Source organism: Oncorhynchus mykiss, chromosome 4 (genome assembly GCF_057628025.1).
Source record: "Oncorhynchus mykiss isolate SJ-2025 chromosome 4, ASM5762802v1, whole genome shotgun sequence".
NCBI classification, from domain to species: domain Eukaryota; kingdom Metazoa; phylum Chordata; class Actinopteri; order Salmoniformes; family Salmonidae; genus Oncorhynchus; species Oncorhynchus mykiss.
Window position 1 is genome coordinate 90,395,203 of NC_143025.1, and position 18,977 is coordinate 90,414,179.

Here is an 18,977-nt window from a genome sequence, read left to right on the forward strand (position 1 = left end):
GGCCAGCATCCCTGTGGAACGCTTTCCAACACCTTGTAGAGTCCATGACCCAACGAATTGAGGCTGTTCTGAGGGCAAAGGGGGCTGCAACTCAATATTAGGAAGGTATACTCAGTATATATATATATATATATATATATATATATATATATATATATATACATACATACACTGTATGTATATTTGTGTATGTTAATCAGGTATCAGATACAGTCAGTAAGTCTGCTGTAGATAGGAAGGAATAACACTATGTATATTTATATATGTATATCCGCCTCTCCTTCCAGTTCTCTGCTGCCAATGACTGGAACGAACTACAAAAATCTCTGAAACTGGAAACACTTATCTCCCTCACTAGCTTTAAGCACCAGCTGTCAGAGCAGCTCACAGATTACTGCACCTGTACATAGCCCACCTATAATTTAGCCCAAACAACTACCTCTACTGTATTTAATTTATTTATTTATTTTGCTCCTTTGCACCCCATTATTTTTATCTCTACTTTGCACATTCTTCCACTGCAAATCTACCATTCCAGTGTTTTACTTGTTATATTGTATTTACTTTGCCACCATGGCCTTTTTGCCTTTACCTCCCTTATCTCACCTCATTTGCTCACATTGTATATAGACTTGTTTATACTGTATTATTGACTGCATGTTTGTTTTATTCCATGTGTAACTCTGTGTCGTTGTATGTGTCGAACTGCTTTGCTTTATCTTGGCCAGGTCGCAATTGTAAATGAGAACTTGTTCTCAACTTGCCTACCTGGTTAAATAACGGTGAAATAAATAAATGTTTGTGTATGTTAATCAGGTATCAGATACAGTCAGTAAGTATGCTGTAGATAAAGTAATAAACACTGTAAAAGGACAACAAAATGTTTTGCTCTGATTCCAACTCTACAAATGGACAAGCACGGTTTCCATCTCATCTATACGCCGACCTTTGACCTCACTCTGCAGTCAGGTCGGTGAGCTCAAGCCCCCATGTGTTTTCTTGAGTCCCACGATCACACTGGCGTGATAATAGGGCTTCTAAACCCCTCTTTTTAATTTATTTATTAATTTTTATAAGTACTGTGTTTGAGCTACGGACTGAAGTGTTCTTTGCGGTTTCAAGGCGCCCGTATGCTTCCCATCCGAAACAGTTTGTGCATATATTACAATGACGTACGTGTTGTGCCATTTTTTGTTTGTTTTGGACTTCGGCAAGGTTTTTTTTCCCCCGGCTGCTCGTTCACACAACAATTTTTTCTCGGGGTAAGCTGAAGTTCGGTAGCCGAAGTCTACGCCCCTTCATCTGTGATTGGTCATCAGTAGGGATTCTTCCATTAAGTATTTGTTGTCATTCCACGAGAAACTACTCGTTTTCATGCACATTTTTTAACGTGACTAAAACTGCAACAAACAGATTAGTCAGATGTAAAATTGAACGACTAAGATCTCCTCGGGCAAAAACTTCTAAATTAATGACAGATTTCTCGAGTTCTTAGATGAATTCAAACTGTTTTTGAGATAGCCAGTACACACTATGCCGTCTCAAATTGGACAAACAGTGCTATAGATGCTTTTTTTCTAGTTTTTCAAGCAAAGGTCTTTTAAGGGAAGATGCGAGGCACAGATGTTCACTTCGCCTAGCCGAGTTCTGCTAGGAGCAAACCGATCCTAGTATGCAGACAGCTTTAGTGATAATGTAGGGGCGGTGACTCATTAGGGACATGGTTTGCTTACTTCTCTTTTAATGCCCACAGCTCTCATTCCAGTTCATCTAATCTGTTTTTGGCATTACATGTTATATGGGACTCACGGTCACGGCCGGTTGTGACACAGCCCGGGATCAAACCCGGGTTTGTAGCGACGCCTCAAGCACTGCGATGTAGTGCCTTAGACTGCTGCGCCGCTCGGAAGGCCCCTTCAATGCACTTATTAATGAAGCCGGTGACTGATGTAGTAAACTCCTCTATGTTATCGGATGAATACCAGAATATATTCCAGACTGTGCTGTCGAAAAACAGATAGCCAGCCCTGATAGATAACAGTTCTCTCTCATAGAGCCCTAATAGATAACAGTTCTCTCTCATAGAGCCCTAATAGATAACAGTTCTCTCTCATAGAGCCCTAATAAATAACAGTTATCTCTCATAGAGCACTAATAGATAACAGTTATCTCTCATAGAGCCCTAACAGATAACAGTTCTCTCTCTCAGCAGTTTACTCTCTATTCATTTGCCATCATTACAGTGCTCCTAAGGGCCATCATTGGCCCAATAAAGAGAGAGGTAATGACATGACTGGGCCCATGGTGGAGAGAGAGACATCTCTCCCCCCCTCTCATCTAACAGTGTGGCAGGGTTGTGTGTAAATGTGTGTGTGAACGAGAGAGGAATCATTAACAGTGAGTGCATGCATATAGTATGATTGTACTGTAAGTGGTGACCGTTCCGTGCAGCTGCACAAATTAACGGTGACCTCTGACCTGTGGCAGCCATGCCAATCATTCTTGCCTGGTTGTCATGACAGCATGTACAGTATAAGTAACAGCCAATCAGTACTCCCCATGACAATGAGTGACAACGCTATGAGGCCTGTGTGTGTGTGTGTGTGTGTGTGTGTCTACTATTCAAGCTAAGCCGCGTCATCCCCTCAAACCACTGTCCTGATGGATCCTACAAAGTCAAACGGTCTGAGGTCTCACTAACAAACACATGCAACGAATAGCTTGCATTTTTTGTTCGCACATTTTTGCACGTTTGTTCACTCAACTTGAAATGCCGTAAGGTATCACGAGGGGGTGGCCTGGCTGTCTTATAGCACAACATACTTCCAAATATATTTAATTTAAACACCTAAAAATAGATATGTAGCCACAATAGTTAAAGTAGTCGCGGATACAGTACATTCGGAAAGTATTCAGACCCATTCACTTTTTACACAGTCTCTGAATGTCCTTGAGTGGCCCAGCCAGAGTCCGGACTTGAACCCTATCTGACATCTCTGGAGAGACCTGAAAAATAGCTGTGCAGCAACGCTCCCCATCCAACCTGACAGAGCTTGAGAGGATCTGCAGAGAAGAAATGGGAGAAACTCCCCAAAATACAGGTGCGCCAAGCTTGTAGTGTCATACTGAGGCTGTAATCGCGGGCAAAAGGTGCTTCAGCAAAGTACTGATTAAATGCCTGAATACTTATGTAAATGTGATATTTCAATTTTTATACATTTGCAAAAAAATGTATAAAAACCTATTTTTGCTTTGTGATTCTGGGGTATTATGTGTAGATTGAGGAAAAAACAAATTAATAGGTTGGAACGTACCAAAATGTGGAAAAAGTCAAGGTGTCTGAATACTTTCCGAACGCACTGTTTCAAACTTTTTCCTACATGTGTTTGGGTGCCAGTTAAACTATTTGAAAGAGAGGGTCCTCACTCCTTCTTAGCAGGCTAATAATGGACTGATCATTAGGATGTTAATCATACCTGTTACCTGTCTATTAATGATACCTGTTACCTGTCTGTTAATGATTCCTGTTACCTGTCTGTTAATGATTCCTGTTACCTGTCCGTTAATGATACCTGTTTCCTGTCTGTTAATGAATCCTGTTACCTGTCTGTTAATGATTCCTGTTACCTGTCTATTAATGATACCTGTTACCTGTCTATTAATGATACCTGTTACCTGTCTGTTAATGATTCCTGTTACCTGTCTATTAATGATACCTGTTACCTGTCTGTTAATGATTCCTGTTACCTGTCTGTTAATGATTCCTGTTACCTGTCTGTTAATGATACCTGTTACCTGTCTGTTAATGATTCCTTTTACCTGTCCGTTAATGATACCTGTTACCTGTCTGTTAATGATACCTGTTACCTGTCTGTTAATAATACCTGTTACCTGTCTGTTAATGATACCTGTTACCTGTCTGTTAATGATAGCTGTTACCTGTCTGTTAATGATACCTGCTACCTGTCTATTAATGATACCTGTTACCTGTCTATTAATGATACCTGTTACCTGTCTGTTAATGATACCTGTTACCTGTCTGTTAATGATACCTGTTACCTGTCTGTTAATGATACCTGTCTGTTAATGATACCTGTCTGTTAATGATGCCTGTTACCTGTCTATTAATGATACCTGGTACCTGTCTGTCAATGATACCTGTCTGTTAATGATACCTGTTACCTGTCTATTAATGATACCTGTTACCTGTCTGTTAATGATACCTGTTACTGGTCTGTTAATGATACCTGTTACCTGGCCACCATGAAGTCTAATCTCCCACTGCTGACGATATCTCCCCTGGGTCCACCCTGTAATCTCCCTAATCAGGTTACATCGCCCCTGGGTCCACCCTGTAATCTCCCTAATCAGGATACATCGCCCCTGGGTCCACCCTGTAATCTCCCTAATCAGGTTACATCTCCCCTGGGCCCACCCTGTAATCTCCCCTTGGTCCACCCTGTAATCTCCCCTGGGTCCACCCTGTAATCTCCCTAATCAGGTTACATCTTCCCTGGGTCCACCCTGTAATCTCCCCTGGGTCCACCCTGTAATCTCCTTACATCTCCCCTGGGTCCACCCTGTAATCTCCCTAATCAGGTTACATCTCCCCTGGGTCCACCCTGTAATCTCCCTAATCAGGTTACATCGCCCCTGGGTCCTACATAATCAGCAGATTCCAGTAAACCACAGATTCAGGATCAGCTCACCCTCCCCCAAGACTGAACCTTAATCACTGGGAGGTTATGGTTAGAAACTGACCCAAGAACAGTACTCTCAGGGCAAATGGCTTAGGAGAGATCAACCCAGCGATACCAACAGTAAATGCTCGGAATATCTACAGAGGGATGATATATTTTAAGAGAATTCAAATGATTTATCTTAAGTACATTTTTGTATTTTTCAATTAAGACTCATGAAAACAATGAGATCTAAGAAAGTGTATAACTATTCAGATGTAGGTTTGAGTCGAGAGGAGGAGAGGAACGAGTCCACCAGGAGTACCTCCCTAAATAAACCAATGGTACAGACTGCTCCTTGTGTAATCAGTCTTAAAAGGAAGTAAGAGGATTGTATTTTTAAATTTAAATGGAATACATTGACTAAAGGGAGGTACCCCTACCCCCATCCTCCAACTGCCAAACACGCATGCGCACGGATGCACACACACACACACACACACACACACACACACACACACACACACACACACACACACACACACACACACACACACACACACACACACACACACACACACACACACACACACACGGCTTCAGTTGCTCTCTATTGATTTACATGTGGAGAATATGGAATTGTCTCTCCCCTCCGGGTAGATGTGGAGCAGATGTTCATTATCCTTAGAGGGTGTGTGTGAGAGAGAGAGAGTTAATGAGAGCACTTATTCAAAAGAGTTTTGTGGCTTTAATGTTCCTTTCCTCCAGTTCTACCTGGGATATGTTGGGAGTGCTCTGTGTAGATAATACAGTCCCCTCTACCTGGGATATGTTGGGAGTGCTCTGTGTAGATAATACAGTCCCCTCTACCTGGGATATGTTTGGCCCAGCCGATGATGACCACCAGTTCTCTGTCAGCCAGGTCACACAGAGTGGTCAGGGCCTTGATGTCTCCGTCTGGCATGGTCGGGTCTGGCATGGCATAGATCTTCTCTGGTTCAACCACCAGCAGGTGAGACACGATCTTTGTCACTGGCCGAGAAAGAGAGGGGGGGGGGGGGGGGGGGGTTGGAGGGAGGGAGGGAGAGAGAGGGAGAGAGGAGGAGAGTTGGAGGGAGAGAGAGAGAGAAAGAGGGGGGAGAGAGAGGGAGGGAGAGAAACAAGACAAGATGTGTGATTAGATGGCTGTGGATGGACAGAGGTTTAGAGTAGATTGCATAGTGAGATGTTAGTGTTGTACAACCCAACGTGCACCATGTTTAGAACCCCGTGTGGTAGAACCCTGAGTGGATCATGTCACATGACCTGGGTTTGTGCCTTTATTTAAAACATATGATTTTAACATTTTTTTTCCCATTGAACATTAAAACCTACAATCTACTTGCAATTGAAGCCGCTCGACATTGACATTACATGTAGTCATCTAGCAGAGACTCCTCCATCCAGAGTGACCAACAGGAGCAACCAGGGTCAACGCCCTGCTCAACGGCACGTCGACAGATCTCCCACAAGGTCAAAAATGGGGACCCGATCCAGTGACCTATCAGCCACCGGCCCAAGCTCCCAACCGCCAGGCCACCAACCATCCAGAATCCCCCCCTCCCCTCAAGACCCCCACTCCCCCAAAGCCCCCCTCCCCTCAAGACCCCCACTCCCCCAAAGCCCCCCTCCCCCCAAGACCCCCACTCCCCTGTCCCCCCCCTAAGACCCCCACTCCCCCACTCCCCCGTCCCCCGATGCACCAACAAAATGAACAAAAGAGAAAAATAAAGGAAAACAGAATTCCGCAAAAAAACAAAAGACATCATTGACAACAAAGATCATAACAGCAAGACCAACTGGGTACTTATGAGGGCATTGTATGGCACTATTTACATGTGTGTGTGTGTGTGTGTGTATTTAAATGACTGTATAAACACCTGCACGGCATCAGCCTCAGGCAATAGAGACAACGTTGCCCCTCAGTGTCATTCAAGCTTCATTTTTGTTTTGACATTCTTTTTTTGACTTTTATCTTCAACCGTCATTCTATCCCCCCGCCCATTAACGCCACATCCCAACCCTCAGCCCATCCCTCTTCAGGTTTCTAAGTATCATGTCTCTTTTGAACAGTTACATTGTTTTTTTTACACCTTTATTTAATGAGGCAAGTCAGTTAAGAACAAATTCTTATTTACAATGACCGCCTAGAAACAGTGGGTTTAATTGCCTTGTTCAGGGGAAGAACGACAGATTTGTACCTTGTCAGCTCGGGGATTCGATCTTGCAACCTTTCGGTTACAAGTCCAACACTCTAACCTGCCGCCCATCTATTCTGCGATGTTTAACATACAACTTGAATCTGTCTAATTGAACAGAATCCACAGATTGAGAGTTGAAGATAAATACGTGTATTAAAAGTATTAGTAATTGACTGGCCCGGTCTCTCCAGATCTCTTAACAGTACTATTTATTGGGTCAATTTTAGATCAATGCTATGCATTTTCAGCCATTCCTGAACCTGAGACCAGAAACAGGCTACCTGAGGGCAACACCAACATAAATGGTCTATTGATTCTGTATCCTCACAACAAAAATCTGCAGAGTTTTGATGATTTTATGCCCCAAATATTCAACCTTTTGTTGGTGGCAATAATTCTGCACAGTAAAAGCACAAAGTCCTGAAACTGGAGTTGTTTTATATATCAACTGATACACCCTGTTCCATGGAATCGGTAAATCTAAAATCTCTTCCCAACTATTTTGCAACCTGTATGGCACAGTTGTCAACATCCTGGTCCTCAAATGAAACGGGTCTACTTTCCTATTTATGTCATTTTTATTCCTATGCCAATGTTTTATCCTATAGTTCCCTACCTCCTCCCGCTGCCACCTGCCTCCTCAATCTTGGATTGAGCAGACCTTCCCATACAATTCTGATATCTCCATGATAAACAACTCTACTACTCCAATTAAAAATGTCATTTAAAAAACAAAATAGCTTTTTCAAACTTTCTATAAAACAGGTATATTATCAACCAGCACATTTGAGTTCAGCCATAATATTTGTTGTATCTTTTCAGGGGGATGAAATTAGATTTGTAACCAGCTCTGCAAAATGCTTGTTTGAAAAAGAGAGATACTTTGAAAAAGGTTTCATTTTCAATTAATGGAAAATGAGACAATTTGCACAAAGACAAAGAGGCCATTTTTAAACAATGGATTTCCTTAGTAATCTACTGGAGAACCATTCTGGGTTCAAAACTTTTGTATCAATTAAGCTTTTAGAGAGAGGTTAATGGGATTTTATATTTAATCATCTCAACCCACCCAGTTCATATTCATTATATAGACAGGCATGCGTTCATCTTGTCTGGTTTAGCATTCCAGATAAAGCTACATATTTTTTTTGCTCATATGATTTGAAAAAGGAATCATTAAATTATTATTATTTATTTATTTAAACGTTTAAATCTTACTTCCCAATAGTCTTTTTTTTTTTTTATGTCAGATGGCCGAGCACCATCGTCAGACAAATGCTGTAATTATAATTTCTGGAAAAGGCTTAAAAATTTTTAAAAAAAGGTAAATAATAAAATATAATAAAAAGCTTGCAACGCAGGTCATGTGACATGAAACACCAATACACAAGGCTCTAAGTATAATACAGGCAGAAAGGGTCACTGTTGTCGTGACTCACACGGCTTTTTGGCAGGAGGGGGGAGTGTCAGGCCTAGATAGGCTCCGTTCTCCGTGTCCCCCATTCTCCTCTTGTACTTCTGTCTTCCTCCCCTCACGCGATCCAGACGCACACCTGGAAATAAACCACGGGACAACAAGATCACGTTCCCAACAAAACATGAGATTCGTGATTTATCGCAACAAACAAAAATTGACAAAGATTTTAATATAATACACCAGATGAAGTAGTAGTATGTACACAGATCATCTTCTGTTGGGGTAGTTAGACTATATACTGTAATGTGTACTGATAGTGTTATGTTGCTGTAAAGTCAAGCCTCTGAACCCATCAATGAGAGCGTTATAAAGCTCTGTCTGTCAATGTGTTTTTCCTTTGATGATGGCCAGCAGAGACCAGAGGGCTGCTTCCACTGAGCTGCATCAGTCAATGATTGGCAATGCATGGTAATCCTGTTCATCACTTCACTGGCTTCCTATCCTTCTTCTGTCCCTCTGTCAGCTAGACTGGGCCACCACCAATATGACTCACAAACTCACTACCAAACACTCACTACTCACAAACTCAATACCACACACACAGTTACTACATTACACACTCACTACTCACAAACTCACTACTCACAAACTCAATACCACACACACAGTCACTACTCACAAACTCAATACCAAACACTCACTACTCACAAACTCACTACCAAACACTCACTACTTACAAACTCAATACCACACACACAGTCACTACTCACAAACTCACTACCAAACACTCACTACACAAACTCACTACCAAACACTCACTACTCACAAACTCAATACCACACACTCACTACTCACAAACTCAATACCACACACACACTCACTACTCAGAAACTCACTACCCACAAACTCACTACCTACAAACTCACTACCAAACACTCACTACTCACAAACTCACTACCACACACTCACTACACAAACTCACTACCCACAAACTCACTACCCACAAACTCACTACCCACAAACTCACTACCAAACACTCACTACTCACAAACTCACTACCACACACACACTCACTACTCACAAACTCACAACCAAACACTCACTACTCACAAACTCAATACCAAACACTCACTACTCACAAACTCAATACCACACACACAGTCACTACACTACACACTCACTACTCACAAACTCACTACCAAACACTCACTACTCACAAACTCAATACCACACACACAGTCACTACACTACACACTCACTACTCACAAACTCACTACCAAACACTCACTACTCACAAACTCAATACCAAACACTCACTACTCACAAACTCAATACCAAACACTCACTACTCACAAACTCAATACCACACACACAGTCACTACTCACAAACTCACTACCAAACACTCACTACACACACACTCACTACTCACAAACTCAATACCAAACACTCACTACTCACAAACTCAATACCAAACACTCACTACTCACAAACTCAATACCACACACACAGTCACTACATTACACACTCACTACTCACAAACTCACTGGGTCAGAATGAGTCAGAGTAATTTGGTGGGTATTGTTAAAATGGGTAATCGATCACATGATAGAGGAGGTTAGTCATCTAGGTTTTGTACTCATTTTACAATTTTTTGAACAAGCTTGATAATATCTTGCATCTTGCAACAACAAATAAACACACCGTCTGAAGCTCTTAGTCTCCGTCTCATCTCATCCTAAACCAGTCTAGCAGGAACCACACAGAGTCCTGGTAGGTTCCAGAACCAGTCTAGCAGGTACCACACAGAGTCCTGGTAGGTTCCTAAACCAGTCTAGCAAGAAGCACACAGAGTCCTGGTAGGTTCCAGAACCAGTCTAGCAGGTACCACACAGAGTCCTGGTAGGTTCCTAAACCAGTCTAGCAAGAAGCACACAGAGTCCTGGTAGGTTCCAGAACCAGTCTAGCAGGAACCACACAGAGTCCTGGTAGGTTCCAGAACCAGTCTAGCAGGAACCACACAGAGTCCTGGTAGGTTCCAGAACCAGTCTATCAGGAACCACACAGAGTCCTGGTAGGTTCCAGAACCAGTCTAGCAGGAACCACACAGAGTCCTGGTAGGTTCCAGAACCAGTCTAGCAGGTACCACACAGAGTCCTGGTAGGTTCCAGAACCAGTCTAGCAGGAACCACACAGAGGCCTGGTAGGTTCCAGAACCAGTCTAGCAGGTACCACACAGAGGCCTGGTAGGTTCCAGAACCAGTCTAGCAGGAACCACACAGAGTCCTGGTAGGTTCCAGAACCAGTCTAGCAGGAACCACACAGAGTCCTGGTAGGTTCCAGAACCAGTCTAGCAGGAACCACACAGAGTCCTGGTAGGTTCCAGAACCAGTCTAGGAGGAACCACACACAGTCCTGGTAGGTTCCAGAACCAGTCTAGCAGGAACCACACAGAGTCCTGGTAGGTTCCAGAACCAGTCTAGCGGGAACCACACAGGTTCCAGAACCAGTCTAGCAGGAACCACACAGAGTCCTGGTAGGTTCCAGAACCTGTCTAGCAGGAACCACACAGAGTCCTGGTAGGTTCCAGAACCAGTCTAGCAGGTACCACACAGAGTCCTGGTAGGTTCCAGAACCAGTCTAGCAGGAACCACACAGAGGCCTGGTAGGTTCCAGAACCAGTCTAGCAGGTACCACACAGAGGCCTGGTAGGTTCCAGAACCAGTCTAGCAGGAACCACACAGAGTCCTGGTAGGTTCCAGAACCAGTCTAGCAGGAACCACACAGAGTCCTGGTAGGTTCCAGAACCAGTCTAGCAGGAACCACACAGAGTCCTGGTAGGTTCCAGAACCAGTCTAGCAGGAACCACACACAGTCCTGGTAGGTTCCAGAACCAGTCTAGCAGGAACCACACAGAGTCCTGGTAGGTTCCAGAACCAGTCTAGCGGGAACCACACAGGTTCCAGAACCAGTCTAGCAGGAACCACACACAGTCCTGGTAGGTTCCAGAACCAGTCTAGCAGGAACCACACAGTCCTGGTAGGTTCCAGAACCAGTCTAGCAGGAACCACACAGAGTCCTGGTAGGTTCCAGAACCAGTCTAGCAGGAACCACACAGAGTCCTGGTAGGTTCCAGAACCAGTCTAGCAGGAACCACACAGAGTCCTGGTAGGTTCCAGAACCAGTCTAGCAGGAATCACACAGAGTCCTGGTAGGTTCCAGAACCAGTCTAGCAGGAACCACACAGAGTCCTGGTAGGTTCCAGAACCAGTCTAGCAGGAACCACACAGAGTCCTGGTAGGTTCCAGAACCAGTCTAGCAGGAACCACACAGTCCTGGTAGGTTCCAGAACCAGTCTAGCAGGAACCACACAGAGTCCTGGTAGGTTCCAGAACCAGTCTAGCAGGAACCACACAGAGTCCTGGTAGGTTCCAGAACCAGTCTAGCAGGAACCACACAGAGTCCTGGTAGGTTCCAGAACCAGTCTAGCAGGAACCACACAGGTTCCAGAACCATAGATTTGGAACACTGTAGCTTTTGCATTATGATGCTTGTGAGACACTACAACATTCTATGGCAGCCATGTTAGATCCCCATTAACATTACATAAATACATGTTCAACAACGTTCTGTAACTGAATGTCTACAATTAGAACAATATTTTTTTTTTAAAAGATGGTTAAAGACATGGTCTAAAGACATGGTTCTGGTAGGTACTACAGCCCATACAGTATGCGTCCTTACCTGGTGTCAAGACATTGTTGACCATTTGTCTTCATAAGTCAATAAAAAGGCTAAACATGTCCATTTAACCCCGACACAGATATACCGTAAACTTACCTGACACTTCAGGAAAAAAACATGTATTTTTCTTTGCCAATTATTAAACACGGCAGAGTTCCTTTTTTAAAATTGTCAAAGTGGCTTTTCTAACTACGTTACTGGTTTTCCTGACAAGTAATTTAGCTAACCGTAATAAGGTTTATGGTATTGTGATCGTTCAGTTATATTTTTCCAATCACACGGGGAGAACGAAAACATTGAACTAGTAAAACAAGTTAGCTGTACCTAGGATGATATTGATATAACTTTTGTTTCACTGGATACGGAGCAATGAAAGCTTTCCGTACGAAAGGTATAAAACACCTTCCTTCTCACCTTAAACCTTGTATGCACAGACGGGCCGGGCAAACAGCGTTTCAGTGGAAGTCGAATTAAGTTGTGGGATTTTTGTATCAATTCTTTGATTCCCTTTTAGAAACAAAAGGGGTTTAAGGTTCCGTCTTTCAATTTCCTGATGACACCACCAACTATCCACTAACCTAATTACCCACGATTCTCCGGGGGTGGGGGGACCGGTTGGTTCTTCCCAGCAAACATTCTGTGATGCCTGGAAGGTCTGGGCTAAATCGAGATCTACCCCCGCCTCCGGACTAATGGAGCTTTCCATTTGTTCGTCTTAATCAATAAGGATGGTAAATAGACGTCTCCTTCTTTCCTTCTTGTTCTTTGAAGAAGAGATGTGTTGTTAATTAGTAGGGCTGGTAATGTCTGGGAGTTTTAAACAAACCACTCAGAGATGTGTTGTTAATTAGTAGGGCTGGTAATGTCTGGGAGTTTTAAACAAACCACTCAGAGATGTGTTGTTAATTAGTAGGGCTGGTAATGTCTGGGAGTTTTAAACAAACCATTCTGAGATGTGTTGTTAATTCAGTAGGGCTGGTATTGTCTGGGAGTTTTTTTAACAAACCACTCAGAGATGTGTTGTTAATTCAGTAGGGCTGGTATTGTCTGGGAGTTTTTTAACAAACCGTTCAGAGATGTGTTGTTAATTAGTAGGGCTGGTATTGTCTGGGAGTTTTTTAACAAACCGTTCAGAGATGTGTTGTTAATTAGTAGGGCTGGTGATGTCTGTTCAGTGTGTTCTTGTTTGCTCCATTACTCCAGCTAAATTGGGACTGAGGTTTCATTTAGAAAATACTATTTCAGGATACTATCTGGGGTACTTTGCTAAATGACCACATCGTTATTGACCTATAAACTATTGAGCAAAAAGGGTTGCGGCCACTAGGGTTTAAATAAGGTCATTTCATGGAACGATTAAACAGAGGAGTGTATCTAGAAACGTGTATCCAGAAAAGTGTATCTAGAAACGTGTATCTAGAAACGTGTATCTAGAAACGTGTATCTAGAAGCGTGTATCTAGAAACGTGTATCTAGAAAAGTGTATCTAGAAAAGTGTATCTAGAAAAGTGTATCTAGAAACGTCCAGAGACGTGTTGCAAAGTTGATATTTTACCCTGTGAGCCTGATAGGTACAGATCTACCCCCCTTTTCACGCCTGATAGGTACAGATCTACCCCCCTTTTCACGCCTGATAGGTACAGATCTACCCCCCTTTTCACGCCTGATAGGTACAGATCTACTCCCCTTTTCACGCCTGATAGGTACAGATCTACTCCCCTTTTCACGCCTGATAGGTACAGATCTACCCCCCTTTTCACGCCTGATAGGTACAGATCTACTCCCCTTTTCACGCCTGATAGGTACAGATCTACTCCCCTTTTCACGCCTGATAGGTACAGATCTACCCCCCTTTTCACGCATGAATGCTCTCTCTATCTCTGTCTCTCTCTCTCTCTCACTCACACACACACACACACACACACACACACACACACACACACACACACACACACACACACACACACACACACACACACACACACACACACACACACACACACACACACACACACACACACACACACACACAGAAACACACACAGAAACACACACACACAGAAGCACAAACACAGAAGCACAAACAAACACATGCTCTGGGCCCAGTCAGAATCATGTGACAGGAACTGGACCGTCCAACAGGTCCATAATTAGTAGGCCCTGACAGGAATGAAGAGCTTGGCGCTAACCACCTTCCGTTGGAGGCCAGAGAGCAAGGAGAGAGTGTAGTCAAGTTGGTGTGTGTGTATATGCGTGTGGAGCCTGATTGTAGTTTGGTTGGATTATGTCCTCTGTCATGTGACAGGGTCCTGTACTGAGAACCTCCTCTGTCATGTGACAGGGTCCTGTACTGAGAACCTCCTCTGTCATGTGACAGGGTCCTGTACTGAGAACCGCCTCTGTCATGTGACAGGGTCCTGTACTGAGAACCGCCTCTGTCATGTGACAGGGTCCTGTACTGAGAACCGCCTCTGTCATGTGACAGGGTCCTGTACTGAGAACCTCCTCTGTCATGTGACAGGGTCCTGTACTGAGAACCTCCTTTGTCATGTGACAGGGTCCTGTACTGAGAACCTCCTCTATCATGTGACAGGGTCCTGTACTGAGAACCGCCTCTGTCATGTGACAGGGTCCTGTACTGAGAACCTCCTCTGTCATGTGACAGGGTCCTGTACTGAGAACCGCCTCTGTCATGTGACAGGGTCCTGTACTGAGAACCGCCTCTGTCATGTCACAGGGTTCTGTACTGAGAACCTCCTCTGGATGTGACCCTGGCTGAGGGACGTGTGTGTGTGTCATCTCTGTGGTTGTGACACCCCTCTCCACGCATTCCTACACCTTAGACCTGTAGCCCATTTAGGCTCAGACAACATAGTCCAGTTGGACTCAGTACCATAGTTGGACTCAGTTCTGTAAAGTCAGGGTTAGGAGCTCAGATCATCTTTTAAGCATTTAGCAACATCTTATGGTTATGGAGTCTAATGAAGTATGAATACCAAGGAGGGGGGAGAGAGGTGAGAGAAGGAAGGTGGGGATAGGAGAGGGGAGAGAGGGGAGGTGGGGGGTGAGAGGGGAGAGAGGGGAGGTGGGGATAGGAGAGGGGAGGTGGGGGGGTGAGAGGGGAGGTAGGGATAGGAGAGGGGAGTTGGGGGGTGAGAGGGGAGAGAGGGGGTGATAGGGGAGAGAGGGGGGTGAGAGGGGAGAGAGGGAAGGTGGGGATAGGAGAGGGGAGGTGGGGATAGGAGAGGGGAGGTGGGGGGTGAGAGGGGAGGTGGAGGGTGAGAGGGGAGAGAGGGGTTGTGATAGGGGAGAGAGGGGAGGTGGGGGTGAGAGGGGAGAGAGGAGGGTAATAGGGGAGAGAGGGGAGGTGGGGGTGAGAGGGGAGAGAGTGGGGTGATAGGGGAGAGAGGGGAGGTGGGGGGTGATAGGGGAGAGAGGGGAGGTGGGGGAGAGAGGGGAGGTGGGGGGTGATAGGGGAGAGAGGGGAGGTGGGGGAGAGAGGGGAGGTGGGGGGTGATAGGGGAGAGAGGGGAGGTGGGGGAGAGAGGGGAGGTGGGGAGAGAGGGGAGAGAGGGGAGGTGGGGGGTGATAGGGGAGAGAGGGGAGGTGGGGGGTGATAGGGGAGATGGGGGGAGGTAGGGGGTGAGAGGGGAGAGAGGGGAGGTGGGAGGTGAGGGGAGGTGGGGGTGAGAGAGGGGAGGTGGGGGTGAGAGGGGAGAGAGGGGAGGTGGGGGAGGTGGGGGAGAGAGGGGAGGTGGGGGTGAGAGGGGAGAGAGGGGAGGTGGGGGTGAGAGAGGGGAGGTGGGGGTGAGAGGGGAGAGAGGGGAGGTGGGGGGTGAGAGGGGAGAGAGGGGAGGTGGGGGGTGAGAGGGGAGATGGGGGAAGGTGGGAGGGGCATAGCGATGAGCTCAGCTAAGTCTATGTGTGATGTGTTCATATAGAACCATCTTTAGGTCATTGGTCCCCTGCCTTCCCTTTCAGCTCAAAACAATATGTGTGTGTGCGTGTGTGTGTGCATCGGAAAGGGCACTATTTTGAGTCTCTCACCTGTCAGGCTGCTGGGGGCTACTTGTTTCTAGGGAACGTGTCAGAATGGGTGGGAAGGCTGGCAGGGTCAGAGGGAGCTTAAAGGAGCCAGACAGATGAGGAGCGTAGACCCCATTTCCATCCATCGTCCTGGCCTGCATGACAGTCAATGGCTTCGTTTCAAATGGGCCCTGCTCAAATGTAATGCATTATATAGGGAATAGGCTGTCATTATATAGAGAATAGGTTGTCATTATATAGAGAATAGGTTGTCATTATATAGAGAATAAGTACTATTATATAGGGAATAGGTTGTCATTATATAGAGAATAGGCTGTCATTATATAGAGAATAGGTTGTCATTATATAGGGAATAGGTTGTCATTATATAGAGAATAGGTTGTCATTATATAGAGAATAGGTTGTCATTATATAGGGAATAGGTTGTCATTATATAGAGAATAGGTTGTCATTATATAGAGAATAAGTACTATTATATAGGGAATAGGTTGTCATTATATAGAGAATAGGTTGTCATTATATAGGGAATAGGCTGTCATTATATAGGGAATAGGTTGTCATTATATAGAGAATAAGTACTATTATATAGGGAATAGGCTGTCATTATATAGAGAATAGGTTGTCATTATATAGAGAATAAGTACTATTATATAGGGAATAGGCTGTCATTATATAGGGAATATGTTGTCATTATATAGAGAATAGGTTGTCATTATATAGAGAATAGGTTGTCATTATATAGGGAATAGGTGGTCATTATATAGAGAATAGGTTGTCATTATATAGAGAATAGGTTGTCATTATATAGAGAATAGGTTGTCATTATATAGAGAATAAGTACTATTATATAGGGAATAGGCTGTCATTATATAGGGAATAGGTTGTCATTATATAGAGAATAGGTTGTCATTATATAGAGAATAGGTTGTCATTATATAGGGAATAGGCTGTCATTATATAGAGAATAAGTACTATTATATAGGGAATAGGATGTCATTATATAGAGAATAGGTTGTCATTATATAGGGAATAGGTTGTCATTATATAGAGAATAGGTTGTCATTATATAGGGAATAGGTTGTCATTATATAGGGAATAGGATGTCATTATATAGGGAATAGAATAGGTTGTCATTATAGAGGGAATAGGCTGTCATTATATAGGGAATAGGTTGTCATTATATAGGGAACAGGTTGTCATTATATAGGGAATAGGTTGTCATTATATAGGGAATAGGTTGTCATTATATAGGGAATAGGTGGTCATTATATAGGGAATAGGTTGTCATTATATAGAGAATAGGTTGTCATTATATAGGGAATAAGTACTATTATATAGGGAATAGGTGGTCATTATATAGGGAATAGGTTGTCATTATATAGGGAATAGGTTGTCATTATATAGGGAATAGGATGTCATTATATAGGGAATAGAATAGGTTGTCATTATATAGGGAATAGGCTGTCATTATATAGGGAATAGGTTGTCATTATATAGGGAACAGGTTGTCATTATATAGGGAATAGGTTGTCATTATATAGGGAATAGGTTGTCATTATATAGGGAATAGGTTGTCATTATATAGGGAATAGGTTGTCATTATATAGGGAATAGGTTGTCATTATATAGGGAATAGGTGGTCATTATATAGAGAATAAGTACTATTATATTGGGAATAGGCTGTCATTATATAGAGAATAGGTTGTCATTATATAGGGAATAGGTTGTCATTATACAGGGAATAGGTTGTCATTATACAGGGAATAGGTTGTCATTATATAGGGAATAGGTTGTCATTATATAGGGAATAGGTTGTCATTATATAGGGAACAGGTTGTCATTATATAGGGAATAGGTTGTCATTATATAGGGAATAGGTTGTCATTATATAGGGAATAGGCTGTCATTATATAGGGAATAGGTTGTCATTATATAGGGAATAGGTTGTCATTATATAGAGAATAGGTTGTCATTATATAGGGAATAGGTTGTCATTATATAGGGAATAGGTTGTCATTATATAGAGAATAGGTTGTCATTATATAGGGAATAGGCTGTCATTATACAGGGAATAGGTTGTCATTATACAGGGAATAGGTTGTCATTATATAGAGAATAGGTTGTCATTATATAGAGAATAAGTACTATTATATAGGGAATAGGCTGTCATTATATAGAGAATAGGTTGTCATTATATAGGGAATAGGCTGTCATTATATAGGGAATATGTTGTCATTATATAGGGAATAGGTTGTCATTATATAGAGAATAAGTACTATTATATAGGGAATAGGCTGTCATTATATAGAGAATAGGTTGTCATTATATAGAGAATAAGTACTATTATATAGAGAATAGGTTGTCATTATATAGGGAATAGGCTGTCATTATATAGGGAATAGGTTGTCATTATATAGGGAACAGGTTGTCATTATATAGGGAATAGGTTGTCATTATATAGGGAATAGGTTGTCATTATATAGGGAATAGGTGGTCATTATATAGAGAATAGGTTGTCATTATATAGGGAATAGGTTGTCATTATATAGAGAATAAGTACTATTATATAGGGAATAGGCTGTCATTATATAGAGAATAGGTTGTCATTATATAGAGAATAAGTACTATTATATAGAGAATAGGTTGTCATTATATAGGGAATAGGCTGTCATTATATAGGGAATAGGTTGTCATTATATAGGGAACAGGTTGTCATTATATAGGGAATAGGTTGTCATTATATAGGGAATAGGTTGTCATTATATAGGGAATAGGTGGTCATTATATAGAGAATAGGTTGTCATTATATAGAGAATAGGTTGTCATTATATAGAGAATAGGTTGTCATTATA

General features: G+C 43.1%; 1 protein-coding gene across 2 annotated transcripts in view; it reads right to left on the reverse strand.

The window, feature by feature from the left end:
* LOC110521118 (steroid hormone receptor ERR2-like) overlaps positions 1–18,977 on the reverse strand; it is a 105,856-nt gene that overhangs the window by 13,216 nt on the left and 73,663 nt on the right. For both annotated transcript variants that reach the window (XM_036976344.2, XM_036976345.2), the window contains 2 exons: positions 8,359–8,472; positions 5,550–5,711 (listed from right to left, as the gene is read on the reverse strand). In XM_036976344.2, the coding sequence (XP_036832239.2) occupies positions 5,550–5,711; positions 8,359–8,472 (276 nt within the window). The remainder of the gene's footprint in view (positions 1–5,549; positions 5,712–8,358; positions 8,473–18,977) is intronic.